The 18,506-nt window shown below is 38.4% G+C and overlaps 1 protein-coding gene across 1 annotated transcript in view; it reads left to right on the top strand.

Annotated features, from left to right (window-relative positions):
• Positions 1-18,506, top strand: part of PAK3 (p21 (RAC1) activated kinase 3) — a 109,781-nt gene that overhangs the window by 47,144 nt on the left and 44,131 nt on the right. Inside the window, exons 8-13 of the mRNA XM_037512063.2 lie at positions 335-379; positions 1,533-1,686; positions 3,362-3,399; positions 7,352-7,483; positions 8,609-8,774; positions 15,842-15,905. Of these exons, the coding sequence (XP_037367960.1) occupies positions 335-379; positions 1,533-1,686; positions 3,362-3,399; positions 7,352-7,483; positions 8,609-8,774; positions 15,842-15,905 (599 nt within the window). The remainder of the gene's footprint in view (positions 1-334; positions 380-1,532; positions 1,687-3,361; positions 3,400-7,351; positions 7,484-8,608; positions 8,775-15,841; positions 15,906-18,506) is intronic.

The raw sequence follows: 18,506 nt of genomic DNA, 5'->3' as shown, positions 1-18,506 counted from the left end.
CCTCCAAATTCATGTTTCTGCCTTTTGGTAATTTCTCCAGTCATACAATGGCAATTCTTACTATTGCATATTTATGGAGGAAGCATCAGGCCAAAAGTGGAATTATGCATCCAAACTTTGGAACATTGTCGTTTTCTCTGTTTTCTTAAATCTGTTGTCCTGTAGCCTGTCCTGCCCCCAATTTAGTTAATACCTCCCTATTTTCACAAATGCCCCACTTTAAAAGGGATTCCCCACCCCATCCAGACCCATTGGTTTCATCTCCTCCCACCTTCTAAGTTGTCCCACATTCTGTTTTAACTTTCTTTTCTTTCTTTATTTACGTCCATTACAGCCAGATCTCTATGGCTCACAGATGTGCCCAGGGAAGCTCCCAGAGGTGCGTCACAGGCCCAAAAGAAGCTTGCATCAAAGTGCTTCTTTGAGATGTCATAGCACTGCAGCAGCAGGTTCATGTGTGTGCAGTAGAGTTGTTGCTTGGCTTATCTCACTTTTTTGTTGTCATTCCCAAACTCTGGAGGCCCACGTCACACATTGTTTTGCCGAGACTTCATAGGACAAAACCTCATAAATTGTGTCTAGATGCACATATGGAATCGTGTGCCTGTTTCTTGCTCCAAGTTGCTCTTGGAGGTTGGATAATTCCGAAATGGGGACACCTGTAGGCTGAAGATCTAGGAAAGAAGGCTGAATGCTCAATACAAAACCAACCTCTCTGTTGCAATTCTCCTTGGTTACATCTCGAAATACTCCATGCTCTCTGCTCTAAAAGCTTCAGATTATTGTAAATTCTCCCAAGGCTTTGACATGGTTGTCACAGTCCCCAGGTACTATGTGGCCAATGAACAACGTGGGGAGGAGGAGAGGAAGGGAGGAGAGGAGAAAGCTGCAGGGAAAATGCCCAAAGCAGCATTAATGTTACTATTCAACATCTCAGTGTTTATTGCTCCTCCAAATTTCTATTTTTCTTTCCTCTCAATCCCCGCTTTATATTGAAACTCTAGACCCCCAAAAAGTGCATTTTGCGATCACAAAGCATAAACTGACCAAGGGTTTGAGGCTTTCCTTTTATTCTAAAAGAGATTCTGATTATAACATGTGCAGAAACCACTTATGTAATTCCAGCCATACAAGATCCATTGATCTGCACTATACTACGTTGTGCACAAATTTAGAGAAGTCTTGCTATGTCTGCCCTGAGTCGCCAGAAAAAATAAGCTAAGCCGTAAACATCATTTCATGGATGAGCAGAGTTAATATGGAGGTGATTTTCATGCGCTTTTTTTTTCTATCACAGTCATACTCCCACCTACCCTTTTTAAGTTGGATCCTAGTTTTACCTATGTGTTTTAATTAGAGAAGAGAATGATTGCATTATTAAGTTACTAACTTTAAATCTAGAGTGTAACTTCAGTTTCCCAAGTGTAATCCTACAGGTAGCATGGGCTTCTTGGTGAAGAACTTTACTGGAACATGAAAATGCAGCCGCTGAATGTACTGAGCAGCCATTCTTTCCCTTTGGTTGTCCACAGGGAATTCCTGAGCAGTGGGCACGATTACTTCAAACCTCCAATATAACAAAACTGGAACAGAAGAAGAACCCGCAGGCTGTACTAGATGTTCTCAAATTCTATGATTCCAAAGAAACTGTCAACAACCAGAAATACATGAGCTTTACATCAGGAGGTAAGAGTACACTTAGGGTATCAAAAGGAGAAGATGTAATTCTGATCTCAGAGCCTTAGGATTGGTACCCAATACCTGCAGGGCATTTGAAGGCACTTCTAGTTCCTTTGAAATTGATGTTAGGAGATTTACACAACTTGGGTATTTTTAGAACTCAAATGAAGAAATTGTTCCATGAAGCAGTATTTGTCAGTTTGAATCAGCAATCAGTTGTTGTCTTGTGTCCTCACAGGCACAAAGACACCTGGTCACTTGGCATCATACCTTGTGATATATTCATGAAACAAGAGGGGTATGGATCAAACCATGGTCTCTTAGAATTTATTTCACCCCTTAGATTCAATGACTCATAGCACAGTGACACCGAGCGTATTTTGTGGTTGCAAGGTTATTTTGATCAGAACAGATAATCAGAGTTAAAAAAAGAGAACCCCTGTCTTGGTATTTACAGAGATTGAAATGGCCTTGTTCCTACCATGTCCTGACTGCATTGCGTGTAGGCCTGGCCATTGTTTGAAGCTTTGATACTCAAATTTGCATGATAAGCATCTGAAAAACATATACCAAACAATACTTTTACCTTTTGAGAAATATTATCTGTGTTGACTCTTAGAACAACTTATTTAACTTCAAAAGAAAGAAGAAAATATCATCATTAATGGCCCAGCTATAAAAAGCCCCTACCTCTTGACATTGGATTCAGTACAGGGAAGGCTTGAAATCTCTTTAAGAATGGTGCAAGGATATACTTGTAAGGGGAGGGCTATCTGATTTGGCCATAGCAAACATCAAAACCCAAAATTATAGGCACATGACGATACACATGCTACATGGGACTTACTACAATGAGAACATTTCTTAAATGCTGTTATCCAATGGTGAAAACCTAAGAGAAAGTAAAAGCCATTGAGGAGAGCTTTATTGTAATATTTAGTCTTCCGTGTGGAATAAAATGTCTATGAGATCTTGGTGACACAGCTTACTGTGACGAAAACTCAAGCTATCCTCCAGGTTCACTATAGAATCATAGACCTCTAGAATTGAAAAGCATTCAAGAAATCATTTCCGTATGAGCACTAACAACTTCCAGATTCTCAGAATCTGTTCTTTACTCCAAGTTGCCACTGCTTTTTAATACTTTTATTTTTATGTGTTGAGTTTTCTCAACTTACAAAGATGAAATCCTGAAAAATGTTAGAACTCAACAGTTTCTGAGTTATTGTACTATTCTGAGCTGAGTGAAACTCACCATGTTTTATACATGCTCTAGCGTTGAGACTGACTAATAGGGTAGGAGCAGGAGGGGGTGAGAAGAGCAGAGAAAAGAAGGAAGGGAAAGCAGGAGGGCAGGGGAGGGAAGGTGGAGGCCAAATACAAATTCTGGATCTAGGAATACTGAGGTCTAGAATCATACGAATGGAGAATAGTTAATCTCAAGGTTGCTGCACAAAGATTAGATCCCTGGAGGCCTTCATTGCAGACTATAAAATGACTTGGGGAGAACACAGTGAGGATGTCAGGGTGTGAGCTATTTTAAGGAAAAATTATGTCACTTTTCAGAATATCTACTTAATATTGAACTGTAGAATTTTCTTCTGGTCAGACACATGGAGTTTTATTTTTTAATTTGCTCTCTAAATGAAACAAAAGTGACATCTTTATCTTTACTTTTCAGATAAAAGTGCACATGGATACATAGCAGCCCATCCTTCGGTAAGTGAAAAATTGAAAATGTTTTTGTCTATTAGTGCTAGTGGAAGTACAACAGAATATAGTTGTTCAGATCTAGATTTTAGATACATGACTCTTTTAAAAATGGATTTTTAAAGGTATAATTTAGGTACATGAAAGTCACACATTTTAAAGTATATAGTTTGATAAATTTTAATGAATTTATACACCTGTGCTGCCATGAGCAAAATCCAGTTTCAGAACACTTTCATCACCTCCAGTAACATTCCTCAGGCCTGTTTACAGTTAATCCCCACCCATCCCCTGCTGGCCCCAGCCAATCACTAATGTGTTTCCATAGATTTGTCTTTCTAGATATTTCATGTATATGAAATAATACAGAATATAACCTTCAGGGATTGGCTTTTCTCACTCAGCATAATTCTCTTAAGTTCCTTCCAAGATCTGTGTATCAATCAATAGTTTGCTCCTTTTTATTGATAAATGGTGGATATACCACTGTTTAACTATTGACCCATTGAAGGATCTCTGCACGATTTGCAGTTTTGGCTATTACAAATATTGCTACTGTGAACATTCATGTGCCACTCTTCATGTAAAAAAATGTTTCTACTTGTATATGTAGAATCTTGAAAATAATAATAATAGCAGCTTCCCTTTACTGAATACTTGCAAATGTACCAGGCACTGGGCTAAATAATACATTATATTCACTTAAACTTTCCTACAGACCAAACAGACAAGGCTTACCACTGTCTCCATTTTACAGGTTCAGAGAGATGAAAAAATTTGTCTAGAGGCATACTAACCATGCCTTTTAATGTCACCTTTTCCAAAAAACTGAGGAGCAGTGGAGGAGGTAACTTTGTCCAAAGTCACATCTTTGTGACTTAAAAATAAGTAACCTAGTTCAAAGTCCTTGGTAGTGCTATTGTATCTGGAAAAACACCCATACATATTAGACAAAATATGTTAGACATGGCTTCCCTCTGTGTGATTTTCATTTTGATACCCTGATAGGAATTATTTCCTGATTCATTTGCTTCCTTAGGAATAAAATATTTAGCATTGGTGCTTCCTTTTATAGAGCTCAAATGCTAGCCTGCTTGGCCACCCTGGTGGTCAATATGGCAGCAGTAAATCATTAGCAGTCGAGAGGAAAGACTGAAATAATATGGCAGTTAGTAAAAAGGTAAAAATAGAATCACCATATGAACCAGAAATTCCACTTCTGGATAAATGCCAAAGTAATCAAAAGCAGGATTTTGAACAGGTATTTGTACACCCAGGTTCATAGCAGCATTATTCACAATAACCAAAAGTGGGAACAACCCAAGTTGCTATTCATCAATAGATGAGTGGATAAATGAAATAGGTTATTTCCATATAATGGAGTATTATACAGCCTTAATAAGGAAGGTGATTCTGATACAAGCTACAGGTGGATGAACCTTAAGGAAAATATAAGTTAAATAATCCAGTCACATGAAGACAAATACTGTACAATTATACATATATGAGTTACATAGAGTAGTCAGAATCAATCATAGAGACAAAAATAGTCACTGGGGGAGCGGGAAATGAGGAGTTGTATGATGGATACAGAATTTTAGTTTTCCATGTTGCAAGTAGTTCTGGATGGTCTGGAAAGGATGATAGTAATGGTTGCACAACACAGTGAATATACTTATCACTACTAAACTGTACAATTACAGTGGTTAAGTTGTATGTTATATGTTTATTGCCACAATTAAAATAAAATGCAAGTGAAGGTTCTGTTTAGTCATATTTCTCCACTTACAAGATTACAACTTTGGGGAAGTGGTTCAGTTTCTCCCAATCTCTTTCTTCAGCTTTAATTGGGAATAATCACAGTACCTACCCCCTAAAATGTGTGTGAATATTAAAAGTGAAAATGCATATAACATATTTAGCACATTAACCTTTCATATATTGCATGTTTATTAAATGTAATCTATTACTATTTCATAATGTGTATACCTATGTGTTTATCATGTGTAAGCTACTGCTACTATTATTTTTAGTTAAAAAGAAGGAAAAAAACCTCTCTCCTCAGTGAGGCTGGTATAAGGCCAATGTACTTTGTGCCTTGCTCAGATTTCCCCAAACAGAAAAGAAAGTCACCCTTCCATTCACACAGGTCATTTCCCCTCCCCCATGGCAGCTTCCTGGTCCACTGAAAACAGCACATGGAGAGATCATGGGAAAATGTGAAAGACAAAAATGCCAACCTCCATGGTCAATACCGTATCTCTCTTGATTTAATTAATATTGGTATTGTGCAATTCTGGCTAATTATCCTAGCCAAAAAAAAAATTGTTTTTGGAGAAGTCAGTTATTCTAAATACCAGCTGAGCTGTGGAAGGTTCCCTCTTGGCTAGTAGGTCCAGAGTGACCTTTATACAAGTTTCAGGTTTAGATGAAGAAGCCTAGATCTTGACCCCTTGTATTTACCACCAGAATGATTTTTAGATCCTCTTCAGCTGTTTTCTATGCTCTCACTTATGGAGGCCACATGTCACATTATATCAAGCACATTAAAAGGCTACCAACCAGACTATATATTTTTGCTATAAATTTCAAACTAATTTTTAAAATAATTGATTTTGAAATTATTTGGTTACAAGTAACATGGCTATCATTTCTTGGCAATCATTGTGAATAATCAAGAATTGTTGCTAAATAAGACAACCTAACCTCCAATTTGTTTCCTAATATACTGAAATTTTTATAAATACTAAATTTAAATGACTAATTATGTTGACAATTAATCAGTAGATATTTAATTAGAAAATTGACTAATTTAGATTGTAAAGTTTTGGCAATTTGGAGCTGATCATTTCTTTCTGAGCTCAAACATTTGTGTAGGCCCACGTAAAGCTTATTATCTCTATGTATGGCTCATATTATGCTTTGGCCCTATAAAATGTAATAAGATTGAATGTAGGTTCTGCCCTTTGACCAAGAAATAGTCATCAGCTGCTTCCTTGATCTCAGCTGGTATTAGATAAAGCAGAACTTTCTGGAGCAAAATAGGAAAGCAAATACTGATAACCCAAAAGCAATTTCTCCTTGTGCTCACTAACTATGTTGAAAAGCTAATCTTTCCCAAGATGGCTGGGTCCACTCTTAGAGTTTCTGATTCTTAAGATGGAGCCCAAGAATTTACATTTCTGGTAAGTTCCTTAATGATCCTGATCATGCTGGTGATGCTGATCTGTAGACCAGACTTTGAGAATTACAGCCATAACCCTTTAAAAACAGCTTTGGAACCATTTTACCCCTGTATTAACATACATGATGAAGAACTGACCACAGATATTGTGATTGTTGTCATTATTTTTGGTGGCAATGTTGCTGCAGTTTTAAGATTACAAATCACCTTTTACCTATAATTAAGATTGAATCTTTTTTAATGTAGATGAGTATTCCTTAGCTCTTCGTGTCATGAGTACTGCTTTCCAGGAGCCTGAACAGGGAGGAAACATTTATGGCTTGTTTTCACTTAGTGAATATTTGCAGAGCTGTTTTAATACCACATCCATATGCATGATATTTAGGCAAAAAATAGCCTTTTTCAGACTGATAGTCAATCAGCACATTGACAATTTACCCAGCACAAACTCAAATCTAGTAGCAATTAATTTGACTTTTAATATATTCACTGATTTTAAAAACATGGAATTTAAAATGTTAAATAAATTATTCACCATTTGAGCTCAGTAGAAAATTGTAAACATTTATTAATTTCATGGTGTTTAAATCATGACCTTAATTTATCTCTGAATGTGGGCAAGTCCTGGCCATGACATTATAGATGATTTTATTCACGTATGAAAGATGCAGTCCCCTGCCATCACTACCTGCTGAAATATTTTATTTCCTTTGCTTCATTTTCTGAAGAAAAACAGTGAGGAGTTCATGCTTGGTCTTTAACCTTTTTTGTTATAAGAGTACAAAAACAGCATCAGAGCCTCCTTTGGCTCCTCCTGTTTCTGAAGAAGAAGACGAAGAAGAGGAGGAAGAAGAAGATGACAATGAGCCCCCACCAGTAATTGCACCGAGACCAGAACATACAAAATCAGTAAGTCACAAGTGACTATTTCCAAATGGCTCAAAAGATGTCCTTTGGAACATTTACAGAGTTAGAATCTAGCTATCAATGAGTAGCTATTGAACATTTGCTATGTTCCCAGAATTACAGTATAAGATATGATCTTGGTTGTGATTGCTATTTGAAGATACAAGATTACTACATGACAATGAGAGAATAATACCAAACAATATACAAATAAGTGCTATATCATTTATAAAACTGCTGTAGAAGATACAGAAGGAAATCCAGCTTTACATAAACAGAGGCATGCAGACCAGAATTAGCACAGAATGTTTGGGGACCTCAAACCTTAGCTTCTGAGAGTGTCCAAAGGCAGTGTACTTGAAATGACTTAAAATTATTTTTAAATGGAAATCATTTGCCTTTAAAAACTCATTAAAGGACCTCCCTGGTGGCCAAAGGGTTAAAGCACAGCACTGTGAACCTATCCCCAGCCTCTGCAGCACAAATTCAATCCCCGGCTGGCCAGGGAGCTACCCACATGGCTCAGCAGACCTCTCCTGTCTTGCCTGCTGCTCCCCTCAGTAGTGTATTTCAGTAGATCTGCCTATTCTGTTCCCCACTCTGTCTCTGGTGAATCCTCTCACCCCCCACACCTCTGGCCTGTACCCCAGTTCTTGTATGCATAAATAAATCTTTTTTAAAAAACTCATTAAAGGTTAGGGGAGACAGTGGGGGAAGATGAAGTACGCAAGTACAGAGGACTTTTAGAGCAGTAAAAATACTCTTGTCTGAACCCTAATGATGGATAAATTTCATTATATTATATATTTGTCCAAATGTATAGAATGTACACCACTAAGAGTGAACCATATATAAACTCTGGACTTGGAGGGATTTTGCTGTGTCTGTGTAGGTATATGAATTGTAACACTGGTGGGGAATGTTGATAATGGGGGAGGCTGTGCCTGTGTGGGGGCAGAGGACATTTGGAAAATCTCTATCTTCCTGTCCATTCTGTAGTGAACCTCAAACTGCTTTAAAAATTAAAGCTTAATCAAAAATAACTCCTTGATAGGACAGTGTCTTCATTCCATACTCCTTCTTTGGTTTGCTGTTTTAATTGTAGAACTGCTTATTTTTGCCCTTTAGATCTATACTCGTTCTGTGGTTGAATCCATCGCTTCACCAGCAGCACCAAATAAAGAAGTCACACCATCCTCTGCTGACAACGCCAATTCCAGTACTTTGTACAGAAATACAGATCGGCAAAGGAAAAAATCCAAAATGACAGACGAGGAGATCTTAGAGAAGCTAAGTGAGTCTTCCCCCCATCACTGCTTTCCTCATGAGAGGGTTTCTCATTAACCATTTTGAATGTGAATTGATCCTTCAGACGTTTGAACCTGCTTATCTGAATTCTAGATTCCCTGAAGTCACCAGATGAAAAGTTTGGGACTGGCTGTGTATTCCATATCACGCCCACACTCACACTCCTAATTTGACAGAAACTAAATGTTTTCCCTGGAAAAAAGTCAATTAAGTTGAAAACTTGACAAAATGAATTAAGTTGTAAGTTTTATTTTAAGATTGCACTCTCAAAGGGATAAAATTGTCTGTTGAAATATCTTATGATCATGCCCCAAGAGCCCCCAACCAATCAATCACGATAGGTAAATCAACCTCAAAGCGCGACATAGTCAGTCAAAACCAGCAGGCTCCAATAATACAGTCTTTTTGCTTAATCGAGCATTTCTAAGTGGAGAGAGAGGCAGGGCGAGCTGCCTACTTCCCGCTGTATCATTAGTGTCTATGTGTTCGTATATACACACACTCCTTGTTCTATACTACGAAACACTCCTCTTGAGTTAGCCTTCTGATTCAAGTAAATAAAAAAAAATTACATTCCTTGCAGAGAAGAGTTAAAGGTCTGTAAATCACGTTCATTAAAATCATAGTACAAAAGCACCTAACAAATTGCTAGTTATGCACCATCAGTACCCCAGTCTAAATCTAACTCCTATTCATACCTCAAAACTCAACTCCAAGGTTGCCTTCTCAGGATTGCTGTCCTTACCACTCCCAGTCTGGGTAAGAGCCCTTCTTTCCTGCCTTTATTGCAGCAAATATCACAGGTACTAGTCTTCTCTGGACTGTGAGCTCAAGGGTAGAGACTCTTCTTTCCCTGTATGTCCAGCTCCTACTAAAGTGTCTTCTACATAAAAGGCATTTAATAAATGCATATTACTTTTCTGATTTATACAGGAATCTTTAAAGGAAACAAGAGAATGATAGAAAACAATTTCCTACCATCAAGAAACTTACAGTTTTCAAAGATAAGATTTAATACTAGAATGCAATAACAGAATAGGTGGCCGTGGTGTTTTGTGCAAATTACCTCTAAAAGACCTCAGAAAAGAAGAGAGCAGTAGGGCTCTCGGCCACAGGAAGACTCAGGTACTTTTAGGACTATCTTGACCTTCAGGGGACATTCAGCAACATACAATGCCTTGATCCAGGGAGTGCTACTGGCATCTAGTGGATACAGGCTAGGGTGCTCCTAAGCACTCTGCAGTTCAGATGAAAGCCTCCTTCTATTGAAGCAATTATTTAGCCCAAAATTCCATCAGTGCTGAGGTTGAGACATTCTGAGCCTTGCAAGGCAAAAGTTCAGGTTGCAGTTGTCTGTGAATGCTCGGAACTGGTATCACTGGATTTTAGCCAAATGACTTCACACGATTCGATATGCTGCCAGTGCCAGCTGTTTGCTGTAATAACAACAGTCGCAATTCCCATTTATGGAGTACTTTCTGTGCTGGCCACTTCACATACATTATCAGGTTTATCCTTTTCACAATCATCCCTTGTGATAGATTTTAATATTTTCATTTTATAGATAAAGGAAGCTTCAAAAATCTTGAGTGACCAAGCTCATGAGTAGCAGAGCCAGAGTTGGAGGTTGTATCTGTTTACGTTCTAAGCTAACACTCCTCCTGTTACCCACTTTGCTTTTACATGTCCCAGCTGTCTATTTGTGTAAAAGACAGAATAAATGGATTGCCTGAACAATTTAAGTATGTTATTCAGACAGCTGCCTCAAATTTTTCCTTTATTTTGTACATGTAGATTTGACTGAACTGATTATATCAGATTTTACAAACCTAACAGTCTCATTTTAGTAAAGATGACTGTGATTGGGTATCTATTTCAAATATAACTAGATTTATTGTGAAATGAATATGGATTTATAGCTTTAAGTTCACTGACAGAGAAACTAGCGCTGTAATCTGTGGGGTAATACTTGATTTCCTTGCAAACTGTAATGATACTGGAGCTGTGGTCTTTATAATTTGTTTTGCCCTGTACTGAACATGATGAGAAGGGGAAAGCTATACTGATTACATCTTTAATAGTTTTCCTATACTGGAAAATGCTTGGACCTAGAAGAGAACCATTTTTGCTCTGGCAACACCACCTCTTGCTTACAAACTCTGGCAGGGAGAACCTGCAGATTAAGGGGGTAGTACTCCTTATGCAGGCTGAGCTAGTGTGCACAGTCCCTCGTTCCTGCTCCCGCTTCTGTGCCAGCACCCTCTCTGTGCCATCCCTCTGCTACTTACTATGTAATCTTAAGCAAGTCATTTAACCCTGCTGAGCATCAGTTTCTTATCTGGAGTAAGAATCATAACTACATTTTAGGACTCTGTCTATACAATGGATTTCAGGCAGCTCAACTTCTGGCTTAGAGAACAGGTATTAGAATCCTAAAGACCCATATTCAAATTGCAGGCCTATTGCTCCGAGGCTTATCACTTTGGGCACATTATTTAAAAATGTTCAACCTCTTTCAGCTTACCTAAAAAACAAGGATAGTAATATTAACCTAATAGCATTATGACAACCAAAGGAGAATAATGTGTGCAAAAACCTAAGCAGCAGTACAGAGTCCATAGTAGGTGCTCAAAAAATGGTAGTTACTATTTTATTACATGAGTATAAATTCTTATAATACAGTGAGGTTTTGAGATGAGTGATAACTGGGTGTGACTCATAGAACCCAGACTAGCTGTGTGTCCTTAGGCAAGTCACTTAACTCCTCTGAATTTGTTTCTTTTTCTGAAAAATGGAGATAATAATGGCACTGAAACAGGGTTTTTGTGAGGCCTAAAGGAGGCAAAGCAGCTAAGGCATCTCACACAATAAATCACAGCATTAAATTACTATGCTATTTTTGCAAAATGAGATTGATCATAGTTTTCAATATAAAAAAGTAAGGCAACAGATCTTCCAGTGGGGAAAATATTCTAAAACAGGAATAATCCCAGATGGGTGATGCCTGTGCAGAAGTCATTGAAGGTCTTGCTACCAGGGGTTCCAGTGGATCTTGGGGAAGGAGCAGAAGGGCCTGTGCTGAAAGTCAAGAGGAGGTAGAGATAAGGCCTCCAGCTGATACTGGAGTGGACCCCACTGTGAGCATGGGGGAGAGGGGAGGGTGGCCTTTCCTCGGTCTCAGGGATCTGATTACTATGAGGTGGGCAGCCCAGACCACAGAGTCGCCAAGCTATTCATCTTCCATGCAGATACCCATTGTGGGGGCCAGACATGGGACCACAAATGCTTGAAATGAACAGATCATCTTTCAGTTTTACACAGACAGATAGCCTGTGTCCGGCTTGTTCATTATGGTCTGTCTGAATCTGTTGGAAAATAAAGAAACCCTTACATTTTAGTGAAAATTTTCGAAAGGTGCTGACTGTCAGCAAAATTGTGCAATTCAGGAAATTTGTCTTTGACCTCCCTCCTCTGGACCCCACAATCACCTCCTCCTGTCTTACCCTCTCCCTGCATTCCCAACTCAAAACTTTCTCCAGTTCACTGTCATAACTGATATTAATTTAGGGAATTTGCTTTTTCTCAGAAATCAAAATCTTCATTTTGCTAAAGGGATAACCTTTTTAGTGGTTGGAGTTCAACTTAGTTTAATATGTTGGAGAATATATTGATAGGCTTTTCTGCCAGGGAAACCACTTTGTGAACCCTATTTTCAAATACTAGTATTTAGTAATTTCTTAAATCCTTGTACTTGAAAATGAGTAGTTTGTTTCTAATTTAGGAAATTGCTCTGGTATGAAATTATTCTGGTATAACTAATCATTTTTTTTCCTTTTGCTTTTGAGTTCCTGGTTTTTGTTACTTTCACCCCCTTCTGTGTCTCCATGTTTTTCTTTACTGTAATTTACAACAGCAAATTATAATGGCTCTGATAAAAGAGGTCACTTGAAAAGCTTGTTTTGTGACTGAGAATTGTAAACAAGGCCTCCTGTGCACTTGCCTCACATCAGTAGGTGGCAGCACACACTCTTCTGTGAAGGGTATTGGGTGTGGGGACGCCATTTTATTTGAACAGCCGTTAAATTCAAAAGCAGGTTCTCATCAACATGGTTGTCTTTTGGTAATCCTCATGAAAGGATTTATTTCCAGTTGTTGTTTTTTTTTTTTTATCCTGCATACCATGGAAATAAAGGTTGAATAATTTACTACCATAAAACCTCATTAGCTGAACCCTGCCAATTGGAATGGGTCATAATTCAGAAAGTGGCTTGGGCTGAAGCATATTTGCTTTTGTTCAGACTATGGAAAAGAGTTTGCTCAGCAACTTAATAGTGTAACTTTCTTAGAAAACTATAAACTGTTTAATAAAATTATGCTTTTAACTGACTTTAAAAATCATTTCATTAAAAAAAAAAGTCCAGGCCCTTATCCATTAATGGCTGGCTTGAATGATAGTTCCCAGTGATAAAGAAATCTGTTTTTGAAAACTTGAAAATTGAAATAGCAACATAGACATTGTTAAATTGGTGGCATTCTATAGAGTGCAAGTAAAATACATTCTTGAACCCCGTCTTAAAACATGTGGCATCTACCAAAAGAAATGCCAGATTTTCAGAATATTTCACCATGCGTGCATTTTCCACACCCAGTATTGTATGAACAGACACTGATGTACTAACCAGAGAGAGAAAGAGAAGAGAGAGAGAATAAATGGAGATTTTTGGCTGTATTCAAAGAATCAGGGAATGCTTCCTAGAAAACTCAACATCAAAACTGAATTTTGAAGCATGAGTATAACATGCCTATGAGAAAAACAAAAGAAGAATATTCCAGGCCGAGATCAGCATGTAAACAAGGCATGAAGGCATGTGCCCTCTGACTTGATGTCACTTGAATATAGAAATGGTGGTGGATGGTGGATTGATGTTGTAGGAGGGATAGCTAAACTGTTAAGTACAAACTGATCATAGGCTATGATTAGTTTGTTATGACTAATGCATAAGGTTCTAATGAGGAAGTGATGAAAGATGAAATGGAGAATGAAGCGGGAGCCCGATCATGAAGAGCCTTTAATTCCTGGAGGTAAAACTGGGGTGGGCAGAGATTGGCAATCCAGGTTCCAGTCAGAAGGCTGTTGGAATGATCCAGACAATAAAAGACGAAAACCTAACTAGAACGGCAGTGGTAGGTAGTGAAAGTAAGGGATGGGTGAAAAATCACTGCCAGATTTCTGACTTGGGCTGTTGCATAAGTGCATGGCAGTACCATCAACAGAGAAAAGGAATTACAAGATCACATGTTACATATTGCTTAAATTCTATTTAACCTAAGTGACACACAAACTTCCATTACGAAAAAAAAACAAACAAGAAAGATCCAACAACCTGGGGAACAATCCATTTCATTTTTTTCCAAGGTATGCTATCTACTAGTAGGTTTGAATTAAGTTATTCCCTAGTCCAGAAAATAGATCATTGTCTAAATTAACACAAGGTATTATCAGCAGCACACAGTTTAGCACTTGAATACATATTTCCTTACTCTCATTTTGGCAGCCAATATTTGTTCAGTGGCAACTGTTGTCTGAGGCACTGAAGTTACAGGCCTGAAAAGACAAGTTTCCTGTCCTCAAGAAAAAGCATGTAAATCTTCCTGGGAGGATCAGATCAGAAAAGACATTTACAAAGGAGGATAACTTGAGATGACATGTAACTGTAAATAGGGATCCATGGGTTAGACAGGAAAGGAAAAGAGGGAACATCTGCAAAGACCTAAGCCTCGGCTAGTGTTAGCTGCAGGGATGGGCCTCCCTGGTGGCGCAAGGGGTTAAGATGCAACCTCTGAAGCTATCCACAGTCACTGCAGCACACCAGCCTGGGAGCTACCCACATGGCGCAGCAGACCTCTCCTTTCTCGCCCGCTGCTCCTCTCAGCAGTGTATTTCAGTCATTCTGCCTGTTCTGCTCCTCACTCTGTCTCTGGTGAATCCTCTCACCCCCTGTACCTCTGGCCTGTACCTCAGCTCTTATATGCACAAATAAATAAATCTTTTTTAAAAAAAGTTGCAGGGATGAAGAAGAGAGGAATATTATGAGGTTAGACTGCTAAGTTAGGAGCTATGTGGTACTGGGAGGTAAAAGCGCCAGTATTCCACACTAAGAAATTTGAATTTGATCCCATAGGGAGGGGGGACTTTTGAGGAGTTTTTATGAACAATGGTGCAAAACCACTGTTTACCCAGGACAGTCTTCATTTATAAATAATTTGATCACCCTGTTCCAAAAGCATTGTGGAAGTGGAATTACAGAAGGCAGAGTTTACAGGTAGGTGGTGGCCAGCACAAGTGTTTGGACAAGAGGCATTTGGGGCCTGAACAGTGGCAGTGGTCATGGGTATGGAGAGGATGGGATGAATAAGAGTGACAGGAGATGAATAAGAGAACTAATCTCTTGATTAATTCATGTGTGTAATCTTACAAACCCACTCTAGAACAGAGGCCATGTTAGTAAGATACTGCTAGTATTTGCCTTCAAAAAGAAAGGTGGGCAGAAGCATCACATATATAATGCCCTTCAAAGTGTCCACTTGAGAAGCTGCACCCTTATTCCCATGAGGCTGCTATGGCCCAGAATTTTTTCTGCACACATTCGAGCACTGCATTGAATAAACCATGTCAACTTACTTTAGATTATTCTGAATGGGGGCAATTATTGATCCTCTGAGTGTGGGTTTGATATTTTGAAATAACAAAACCAATATTGTTTTTCAGAGCCAAACATGATAAAATGGTTTTCAGGCATGGCTTATAAACCTCACAGCGTTTGGAGCATAATCAATTTTGAATATAAACAGCGTGGGTGATTCCTAATACTTTAATATACTACTATTGTTACTTTAATAAAATATACATTATCCATATAAATTGCAGAAATCACATGGGAATATTGTTCTAATGTTTTATTTATCTTCGACTCTAGCATCATAAGATTTGGTATTAAAGAGAAACTAATCAGTCAACTTCAATCTCTTTCTCTCACCCTCCCTCCCCTGCAGGAAGCATTGTGAGTGTTGGTGACCCAAAGAAAAAATACACAAGATTTGAAAAAATTGGTCAAGGGTAAGTGATTTTTTTTTTAAATATCAAATTTGAGCACCAGAGACACACATTAAAATTCAGTAACAGCTTGGAATTCTGATAAATTATGCTTCTCATTTTCTGAATTATATACATATTTTGCATTCTCTACCGGTCTTTCTGGCTGGCAGACTGATGGGTTATTAATGCGGAAGTGCTTCCTGCTGGAATCTTCACCATTTGGTGCCTGACAGAGTATTTTTAGGGACATGTTGACCCCATACAGTGAGATCTAATTTTCTCTAGAAAAACGCTAGGACTATAGACACCCTTAACTTGTATGAAAACCTCACTTTATTCCTGTCCCCCTACATATGTATGGATATTATGCCTAAGCTCCATTTTCATTGTCAAAGTGGAAAAGCGATAGGGTATAGAGAAAGTCCTGACTGAATGATCCATAAGTGGACAGAGGTGACTGAGAAAATAGGAGAAAAGGAGAAAACAGATCAGTAATCCTTAAATGAAATGAAGTACACCATTTTCACATGGTATACTTGTGAAGAATAAAGATTCCCACTGCTAGAGATTGGGTTCAGAAATCTGGAGTAAGCATAGGAATCTAAACTTTGAAAAAGTAACTGCAATAAATCTGATCATCAGCCAGACATGGGAACCACGAGGCTAAATCATTCACTAGAGCTGAAGATGAGAGGGAGTCACTAATTCCACAAGTCAGCTGTAATTAGGCATGTTTCTCAGGCCATGGTGTGAAACTAAATGGGAGTTCAGAGCAGGCAACAGTATTTGCAACAGGGAACTGTTCTGTTTAAAGAAAAATGAAGTATTTTTTTAAAATTAATTAATTTATTTATACAAACACTGGGTACAGTCAGAAGCACGGGAGGGTGAGAGAATTCACCAGAGCCAGAGCGGGGAACAGAACAGGCAGACTGATGAAGTACACTGCTGAGGGGAGCAGTGGGTGGGGCAGGAGAGGTCTGCGCTCCATGTGAGACTCTCACCGGCAGCCGGGAATCGAACCGGTGCTGCAGAGGCTGCGGGCAGCTTCACAGCCCAGCGCTCAACCGCTGAGCCATCGGGGAGGCCCTGAAGTATTCTTAAAAAGTGTGTCCTTTAATGGGGAATAGGTAGCATGACTCCCATATACCAGGCACCAAGATGATACCCCAAGTTCTACTGGTTAAGACAAGGGGCTGGGAAGGAAGGGATATAGCCAATGCTTCTGCCAAATTATGCTAGCATTCACTCAATAGTCTGTCTTCTGATAAGAAAATATAGTACTTCAAGTACAGCAACCACTGGCCACATGTGGCGATTGAGCATGTGAGAGGTGGCTAATCCAGACTGAGATATGCTGCTAGCATAAAATATATACCTGATTTTAAAAACTTAGTATGAAAAAAGGAGTGAAATATCTCATTAATTTTAAATTGGTTACATGTTCAAATGGTGATTACTATATATATTCTGTTAAATATAATTATTAAGACTAATTTCACCTTTTAAGCCTTTTAAAATGTAGCTCCCAGGAAATTTAAACTATGGTTCACATATTTCTTATGACCAACACTGCCCTACCTGTAGGTTTAAAAGGGAGCTATTTATTCATAAAGTTTATTTCAGAGCTGATTTTAGGGGACTGGGGAGTGAAAAATCCTACAATTTTGTGTGATTGTTCATTCCACTAAGAACCAATTGAGCCCAAAATAGCACTGGAGTTAAAAAGAAAGAGATGGAAATATCTCCAGATACCAGGTAATGAAGCAATACTGATTTCTTCAAGAACAAAGATTAGGCCACCGAGCAGCTTTGCATACCAAAGAGATTTCCCCACTTGCCTGTTATTTTTTGCTTCTGATCTCCAGAGGTGCAAATGGAAAGTTCTCTATTTCTGCATACCTTCGTAATGCCTTTATAATCTCAAATAAAACAATCAAAGCAGAAATGCTGCTTGCCACTGCAGAAAGGTCAATTTTTAAGCTCCCGGCCAGTACATCATTTTAAAAACTGATAAAATCAGCAAACCAGCATATAGGAGGGAGTCTGTTTAACTTTTACCTCCACATTTCTTCTTTAATGTCTAGCCCAGCGCTTTTGCACTTAGTAGGCCCCTAGAAAACAACTTTGTTTAATTTCAGTCAACAGCCAGAGTCCATTTGGTCAAACTTGAAGACCCACAGAGCTTCCTCTGTCTGCCTCCTCCAGCTCTCTGGATTTGTTTTTACCTCAATAAATATTTGTTGAACTCATGGAAATGTTTATCTTTCTAGCTCTCCCTTCCCTCTGCGCTGTCTTTTGTATATGTGTATACATACTCGTCTCTCTAGCTCTTTCTGTCTATCTCAGTCTTTTTTTCTCAGGGTGTCTTCATCTTTTTGTTTCTCCTAATGACTTGCTCTGCCTCACCACATCTAGTTCTTTATCCCTTGGGTATTTGTGTATAATGCACATTTGTCTTAAAACTTCATATTGGCTTCACCTTCTGTCCATTTTCACATATACCACCCAACCAAAATGGTCATAATATAAAACCATGCTGTGTTTTTAAAGAGCATTTAAGATGTAATCTAGCAACATAAAAATTTTGACTGTAATTTTATCTTTTATTTAATTTACTAA

Source organism: Talpa occidentalis, unplaced genomic scaffold (assembly GCF_014898055.3).
Source record: "Talpa occidentalis isolate TD23 unplaced genomic scaffold, MPIMG_talOcc4v2.1 talOcc4.15, whole genome shotgun sequence".
NCBI lineage: Eukaryota > Metazoa > Chordata > Mammalia > Eulipotyphla > Talpidae > Talpa > Talpa occidentalis.
This window is presented reverse-complemented; position numbering and strand designations above follow the sequence as displayed.